General features: G+C 35.4%; 1 protein-coding gene across 3 annotated transcripts; it reads right to left on the bottom strand.

The window, feature by feature from the left end:
- Positions 1 to 245: 245 nt before the first annotated feature.
- On the bottom strand, positions 246 to 6,710 carry LOC137940554 (anthranilate phosphoribosyltransferase, chloroplastic-like). Of its 3 annotated transcripts, none has more exons than XM_068785682.1 (11): positions 6,511 to 6,710; positions 4,102 to 4,391; positions 3,886 to 4,029; positions 3,629 to 3,790; positions 3,455 to 3,538; positions 2,600 to 2,788; positions 1,592 to 1,682; positions 1,179 to 1,238; positions 977 to 1,095; positions 632 to 766; positions 246 to 540 (listed from the first exon to the last, which is right to left on the bottom strand). In XM_068785682.1, the coding sequence occupies exons 2-11, from the start codon at positions 4,291 to 4,293 to the stop codon at positions 520 to 522; spliced, it is 1,197 nt and encodes a 398-aa protein (XP_068641783.1). In that variant the 5' UTR covers positions 4,294 to 4,391; positions 6,511 to 6,710; the 3' UTR covers positions 246 to 519. The 3 variants fall into 3 exon arrangements, with proteins under 3 accessions (XP_068641783.1, XP_068641781.1, XP_068641782.1); XM_068785680.1 differs by having other exon boundaries at positions 246 to 543; XM_068785681.1 differs by having other exon boundaries at positions 246 to 543; positions 4,102 to 4,467.
- Between the last annotated feature and the right edge of the window lie 1,910 nt (positions 6,711 to 8,620).

Below are 8,620 nucleotides of genomic sequence, written 5' to 3' on the forward strand. Positions count from 1 at the left end.
TGCTCTTTTCTGTTAGCAATTCTCGTGGTTGATGGGAGTAGGAAGCAAACCGGCTTTTTTAACTGGTGTCATTGGTCCATTTCGATTGAACTCAAAAGTGGTATCATTGGTCATTAGAACTCCTAAGAAGAGCATGAGCTATTGAAGTCCCAAATATGAACAAAAAAATCTAAGTTAAGCTTTTATTTTTAAAAATAAATTTGAATCGGAGAAAGATGAAATAAGAACAAAATGTTGATGGAATTCATAAAATAAATATGGCAAAGACCACATAAAATGGTGATTATAATCATATTCATTCCATTCATTTAAACAATAAACAGGTAAAATTAAATTACTCGAAAAATTTAATCAGGCCGTTTATAATTTAATAAATTAGATAAAAAGTTTGGGTGGATGAGTAAAATAGACACACCTCTACCTTCCTCGCGGAGCAGGGTCAGTCAATGGTTACCACAGCAACATATCGACCCAACTTTTTAAGCTAAACTGAAGTGACAAGCTTCAAGCTACTTCACCTCATCTCCCACCTTTCAGCCTCTGCTTAAAAAGGGTACAAATTTGTATATTATAATTTTGTGAGGAAATCTGATTATAGGCTCAAGAGTGTTTGACAAGATTATATACTCACTTGGGAGATATCGATCCATGAATCCAGGGTCTCGATTGCTTTTCCTGATCGGTGTGTTTCACGAGCAAGGTTTACTCCGTCTGCAAGGCTACTTACTTGGCCGCTGACTAACAGAGCAGCAGCAGCATTTAGGATCTGGTTATATGATAACAGTTCAGTATTTTGCATTAGAATTGCCCAATCAATGAGTTTTTTTTTTTTTCCCAAGCGTTCTATATAGGCCAGGTCTTGACATAATTTTGCATGGGAAATTACTTTTCAATGGCAGTGGGCCAGACTGACCAAGCTCATTTTTATCTAACAAGAAAAGAAAAAAAAAGTAGGAAGGAGGGATGGAGAACATACTAAGGCGTCTGCAACTGGTCCTTCTTCACCAGATAGGGTGCTTCTCAGAATTTTGGCATTGAACTCTGGACCACCTCCTCTCAAGCTTTCTAGAGTGCAGCGAGGGATGCCAAAGTTCACTGTGAAAGACAAGGGATCTCAGCTCAAAGGTTTATTAAACAATAAACTTTTTTTTCAAGAAATAGAAAATATGCACGCATACATGGGTCAAAGGAGAACTTGTCTATGCTTTCTGGGGTGACATCAAGAACTACTCCAGGTCCTGCGTACCATCATGAACCCAAATCAACAAAAATGATCCAGGAACTCATCCATAAAGGAGGTAAAAGATGCAAGCAGTTTCTGAGTGGTTACTGGTTAAAGACGGTTACCTGACTCAGGTTAGGTACCCAACCTGACTCCGGTGAAACCTAGGTCGAGCCACTGGAGTGGGGTAAGTTTTCCGGAGTCTAGAAGTTGGGGCTCGGGACAAGTCAGAAGGGACTAACTGAAAATACAAGGGACGAATCCAACCCCTTGACCAAACCTGCCCCCTCCCAGATCCGGGTAGACCCAATAAGTCGGGTAACCATGGTTAGAGGATTAGATGAAAAATATAGAGAAACGAGACATTACCTAGGGGGCTCATTTCATCCAGACCTTCTGAATGAACCACAAGAGCTCTTTTCATTCCAAACCTCTGTAATGCTTTAGCCATCTTCATGACCTATGCAGAAAACTCATTCAACCACAATCAAGTCAAAGCAAAAAATGCTAATAAACCATTCACCAAGAAGCGGCTAACTTTGCATATGCTGCCCATCAGTCAGAAGAAAATCCCAGGCAATAAGGTTGATGTAGCAGACGATATGTTGGCATATACTATTTCCTGGGGCAGTGAATATTATTAGTGTATCACTTTTTTATAAAAAAAGTCAGTGACCCTTCCTGCTTGAATTTCTAGCACATTTGTAATCCAAGCCATTTGCAATTAAACACACCTCTTTTTCCAGAGCCAGAATAAGGTGACATAAGTTGTTTTTTTTTTTTTGTTGTTTTAAACATAAGGTGATTAAGGCTTTACAAGCATTAAGATTAATTGTTAAGATATGTGAGACGTCATTTTGATAAGGACGAATAAGAAGTGGAGCTTGAACATATTATTCAACTTTTTCCAAGATTCTTCATAAAAAAAAAAAATGTTCCTACATTTCACAAAGAAAATGAAGAGGCAGCGTAAAAACACAGTAGCTTCAGTTTGAAAATCTCAGTACATTCATGGACATTTGATCACAAACAAAAATGATTTGTTAAATGAAACAAAAAATAATTTAAGTGGGCTAAATAAGAAACAACAGCATTAACATACATTAAATAACAATGGATCAATGGATTTATGAACATAAAACTTACGGGGATAGATCAATGGATCTTTTTTTTGCAACTTAATTGTACTTCTGTAAGATGTGCAAGGAATCCACAATAGTTCCAGTACAAAGTTGGCCACATTTACATACTACTTTTATTCTTCTATTGTTCCAAACAGAATAACCTAATGCTGGATCCCATTTTTAACAGCTGAGGACAGAGATACAAGCAAATATACGGTTCTGTTGGGACATGAAGGGAGTGAGCTGAACTTACAAGATCTTCACTGTAGACACCAACAACAGCGAAAGGTACTCGTGCAGGATTCAACATAGGACCCAAGACATTGAAAACAGTCTTGACTTTTAAATTTTTTCTCACAGGACGGACAATTTTCATTGCTGGGTGATATCTGGGAGCCATCATAAAGGCAATTCCTGCTTCCATGACACATTGTTTGATGCCCTAATCCCAAGAAAGAAAATTGTAATAGCACAAGCAAAGAAAAATGTTAAAAGCTGAAGCATTACAGTGCTTGTTGTAACCTCACTATCCAATACACGGTAGAATTGAAGCAATACTGAACAGCAGATTAGATTTTGTCGCAAAGAAAATAGGAAAGTGAAAACTAAAGGCTAATGAGTAGGTTAAATTTGTGATTATATGAATGGCCCATAAATGAAAGATCTACCAAATTAGTGTTTAATTGTATTTTTTTGGTCAAAGGTTCATGATGGCACTTACAAGTTCTTCAAAATCCAAATAAAACTGACTTTAGGATGCTTTAGTCCAAGATTAAGTCAAGAATAACTCAATTTTAAATATTACTGTCATAAAGCTGAAAAATAAGAACACTGCGCAACCCAAAGGCAAATTGTTTTCTCCTGGAAAAAAGTAAAAAAGAAAAAGAAAAATGGACAGTTACAAGGAGAAGCTTTTAATCTAAAATTGAGAAATGTTTGCTCATCTCTGGTAGCCATATTGATCAAAAGGAGCTTCTTCTCTAAAGAAGAGGTCTTGCTAGTTCAAAATTAGACCATCAAATAGATACAGGCAATCTCTGATAAAACGAAAGTTGACTTTAATTGCAAAACTCTCAGCAATTAGTGATTACTAGTGGATGCAACTTACCTCTGGACCCAAGTCAATAAATACCCCCAGTGTCTCTAATACATCAGCACTTCCACATGCAGAAGAACTAGAACGACTTCCTTGCTGTTAAAAAGAGCAAGTGTCACTCTTCCATTTTTAATCAACACATGAATGACACCAAAATGACTCTCACTGTAAGAGTTAGGCAATTACCTTGACTACTCTTGCTCCCGATGCTGCAGCAAGAATTGAAGCCCCTGTAGATATATTAACAGTATTAGCTCCATCACCTCCTGTGCCAACTATGTCAACCCCATCCGTCAATCCTTCGACCTTCCTGCTGTACTTGATCATTGCCTTTGCCAATCCAACAATCTGCACATCAAACAGCTCTAATCACATCTACCTAAAATTGTGATTTGGTGTATAAAACATATGCAACCCCACAAGGTACAGTTCCTCATACATACTTCTTCATATGTTTCACCTTTGGCTCTCAAGAGAACAAGGAAAGCACTGATGAGTGTTTCATTGGCTTCAGTTAGTAGAAAATCCAATGAAGCTTCTGCCTCTTTTTCAGATAAATCCACTCGATCTATCAGAGTTTCAATCACCTACCAGAGAAAGATTGAATGAGTAAAATTAACAGTAATTACTTGAAAGCAAATTGTCATCCACCAACTAACCTCCCTAAATGACACAAATGGAGGCCTTGAACTTGCATGAGGACTCTGTACGGTAGATGCCAAAGCTACCATACTCCTTCGTGTAACCTTGATAACAGGCTTAGCATACAAGCACTTTTTACCATTCAATCTTTCTGTACACCTGTAATATTTGCAATGCGAAAATGAAGCTTGAAAGCCGATAACTGTCATGGCCTCTTCCTCAGAATCGTACTTCCCACTTGCAGTAAACCTTCAGGGATTGAAAATTGAATGGACCTTCTCAAGAGCTTTCTGGCCACTAAGTAGTCCTATCAATTTCCCCCAGATTGGGAAGGAACAAGCTTCAAATTGTTGCATCAACAATACTTTCTACTATTCCTTTATCTAGTAAACCAAAACCAATCCAGATAAACAAATATGAAGAAGCTTCAAAGATAGCCTCTATCAAACCATTTCTGCAATCCACAACATAATGCACTCAACCAGACCATACACAATTCAAGGACGACAAGACAAAAATCCAGAGACTTCCAATGATATTTTTAGCACAAAAATCCAAATTTGCAAGAGTCCAGCCAAACTCTTTAACTTTTTAACCAAGAGTACAAAAAAACCTGCAATTAAATTACTACCAGAATGCTCCTTTCTGCCACTTCCAAGAGGTTTATCTTTCCTGAAGAAGAATAATGCAACCCACACAAAAATAATGGAAATATTTAAGGAATAGCACTAAAAAACCCAATGAATTTCCATTAAGAACTTAATAAGCTTAAAGGGTTCTTAATGAATGCACATTAAGTTGCTAACAAAGTTGATTGTAGTTGATACCTCAACAGTCATTTTAAATAAATAAAACGGTCAAATTACCCTTAAAGCTATATTTTTACTAAATATAAGAAAAATTAAAATTAAAATTAAACCAAAGATTACCGAATTTATACCAATTTTATAGACCTTATGCATATAATGTAGTATAAAAGATGGAAAATGCCTTTTAATTCAAGACACAGACACCACACATAATTTTTATTTTTTTTAGAAATAGCACATATAATAAAATGACATTAAGATAATACTCCTTGAATTATGATAACACCCTTTAAACTATATTTTTCATTTCAAATATAAAATATACACTAATCCAAAATATACTTAATGTATTAACATAAAATGACAAAATACCTTTTTCTCATGCTTTATTCATATGATGTAACATAAAATAACAATTTTTTTTATGAAGGACATAAAATAACAATTAGAGTTTCATCTATTTATAACAGCGAGAAAAAAAATTCCATAATGATACCTTCAAAACCTTTTTTAACAATATTTTTAATTTTTTTAGAAGAACGAAATTCCCTTTTAATTCATTATTTATTTAAATTACAATAATGCCCTTCAAACTATATTTTATTTTAAATATAAAAGACAAATTAAATCAATTATAAACATTTTATTAACTTAAAGTGACAAAATACCCCTTTCTCATATTATTCCTATAATATAATAATAAAACAAAAAACTTTTAAACCAAATTTTTATTTTTGTGAGGAAAATGCCCTTTTAACTCATGACACGAATACGGTATTTAATAAAACTTTAGATGTAAAATAACTGTCGTTCTAAATTGGGTAGAGGAGGAACAATCATGAAGTAGGTAACTAGTAAACAGGTGAAAGCAACACACCATCCTCAATCCAGATTACAGCAAAAATCAGTTTGATATATATGCTCCCTTGACTTTAATGGTGATCGATTGATTCGGAAAGTGGAACGACCATTTCCCAAGATTGTTATAATAACATTAGAACAACTGAACAAGAACAACATGTTCCTGAATCCATAGGCAGACCAGGGAGTAAAAAAGAGGATAAATAAAGTTTAAGAAGGAAATGCAAACTCAAAACAAAGATTCTCTTTTCCCCTTGTCCGTTCCTTTGGATTATCCGAGAATCTCTCAGTCACCCAAATTTCCAGTTTTTTTTAAAGAAGATCAGGTGGCCAATGCCCAAAAGTAGCTTCTCTCTTCACGCAGAGCTTCTTTACCGAGAAAAGCAAAAATCAAACATCAAAACAGTTTTGAGAGCAGCCAATGATTCATAGTAAGTGGGTTTTCAATTTTTTTGTTCCTTTATTGAGAGCTGTCATTCAGTACATCAACATAAAGGGAAGAGTAAAGAATATTAAATGCATGGAGAGAATAAAGCCAACCAAGAGAGAGAAGAACATGGGTAATTAAATGTAGAGACAGAGAGGCTAGACGGAAAAGAGCTTCATAAATGCAGAATGGTGGAAAAACAAAAGGCCTGCAAAATTCATTCCGAAGCGAAGCTCCGTGGCAGAAACTCAGACACAATTTTCACTTTTCTCCCCTGAAAAAGCAGACTCTGAAAGATTTCAAAACGGAATCCCTAGTTGAGAACTTACCTTGAAGAATCCGCAAGGAACACACAGAAGAGCTTCCGCGATTGTGCTTAGATAAAGACGAAGAAATGAAGAAGTAGAGAAGAGAAGGAGACGCAGGAAATGGCGGACTTGCCGTGGCGACGTTTGGACCAAGGGTCCGTACTTCCGCTGTGTTGAGAGAAAAGCGTTGAGACCTCGAGGGCGAAAATCTTTCAAATTTAATGAAAAGCTGCGAATGGGGGGGGGGGGGGGGCGAAAATCAAAACGAGCAGGAGAAGTGGGCAACAATCACAATCACAAGCAACAGGTAGGTATCGCACCACACCAAACCAGCTAAAAAACATGGTTGGTTTGGTTTAGGTTTTTACTTTCTGCTCAAGTATAATAAGTCAAGTTCTAGATTTTTTAATTTTGACTTATTAGTTCGTGAGTCGTCTTATTAGTATAATTTTTTTTGTAAAAATATTATTTTACTCTAATTACTCTCATTAATTCTCTATTTAGTTGGTTAATAATTATTCTGTTTTTAGTCTATTAATATCTAATATTATTGTTTGTAAATAAAATAAATAATATTGATAGAGGTATTAATTATTTGGTTACTCTTTACTCTTTCTTTTAGGTCTATTAAGTTGGTTATTATACATTAGTATTCTATTACAAATTTTTGGTCTCCTCTATGATAGATTACAATTTAATGGTAATAAGTTTATTATAATATTTTTTTATTTATTTTTATATTTTTTTAGTTTTTTTAGTTTTAAATATATATTAGAGTTTGAACCAGCTCGAGTATGAGTTCAAACTGGTTATAATTTTTCGACTCGAGTTCGATACCAATTTTAGGCTCAATGCATAATTCGAGCTTGAGGTCGATACTACTCCCCTCATTAGTGTTAAATAATAAATAAAACAGAGTTTATAGTAGTGTTCTTTTTCTAACCTCTCGTTATGTGTGTAGAGGTGAGATTTGAGACTTCCCTTTGCAAAGTTTATAAATATTTGTGAGGGTAATTGAATTTATTGGAAGCCTTTTCTTTTTCTACTCAAATGGGGGGTAAGTTGTTCCGTAATTATTTTGGAAGTCATTGGTCGTGGATATCATTTTTAGAGCGTTAGCATCGTTAGACGCCCAACGTCAGATTTCCAGAGAAATTAAAAAATCACGCCCAATTTCCGAAATCAAGATTCAGAAGCCGATTTTTTTTTTCAGTGTCGTCCTGCGATGTTCCCATTTTCGGCTTCAGCGTCCTCCCGCGAGGAGCTCACGACGGCCCTGTTAGACTTGATGTCTAATAATAATATAAACATCATAGAAAATAGATATTAAATCATTCATAATTCCATTATCATGAAAACCATACATATATCATAGAATTGAAATAAGAAGAATAAAGAGAGCGTACCTTTCATCTTGAAGAATATAAACAGAACTTGAAGTGCACAAGATAATCTTTTATACTTCGTTTACAAGTGATAAGCTTGCTCCCTTTCAGCCAGACTGGGTGTGCATATAGCCTTAGCCGCACTTGTAAGACCATGGAGGTTTATATAGAATTTCAAAGGGTGCACTAATGACTTTTCATAAGGACACATCCTCTTAGAAGAGATACATCCTCTCAGGAGGGATACATCCCCTCAAGAGAGACATATCTCCTTAGTCCCAAGGGATGTGTCCACTAAGTCAATGTACCCATTTAATCTACCTCTACAGGGGGATGTGCTGGCCATTATTCCCTGTACTGAACATCCAATGACAACATCTAGAAGTGGGCCCCACGCCTCTAATATCATGGTAATTTATTTTATAAATTATCTATTTGAAACCATAATTCTAACAAACTCCCACTTGGTTTCAAATCCATTTCAAATTCCGATTTTAAAAAAAATGAAAAATCAATTTTGACACATAAAACCATACCATGACCATAGGCATTACCTTAAACACTTTAATATACATGTGTAGTTAACCCGGGCCTACACAATATATATCTTAGATATCCAAGGCTGGGGAATAAACCAAATCCATACTTGTCAAAAATTTGCCAATTCAGCGGTCTCCATTCATAGCATACTCGGACCTGAACTCAGGGTAAAGCTCTGTACCAGTTCGAGTATTAGCCACTAAGGT

Source organism: Aristolochia californica, unplaced genomic scaffold (assembly GCF_029961685.1).
Source record: "Aristolochia californica isolate CCGP_79_NKW_82.1479 unplaced genomic scaffold, dmAriCali1.0.hap1 SCAF_9, whole genome shotgun sequence".
Taxonomy (NCBI): Eukaryota; Viridiplantae; Streptophyta; class Magnoliopsida; order Piperales; family Aristolochiaceae; genus Aristolochia; species Aristolochia californica.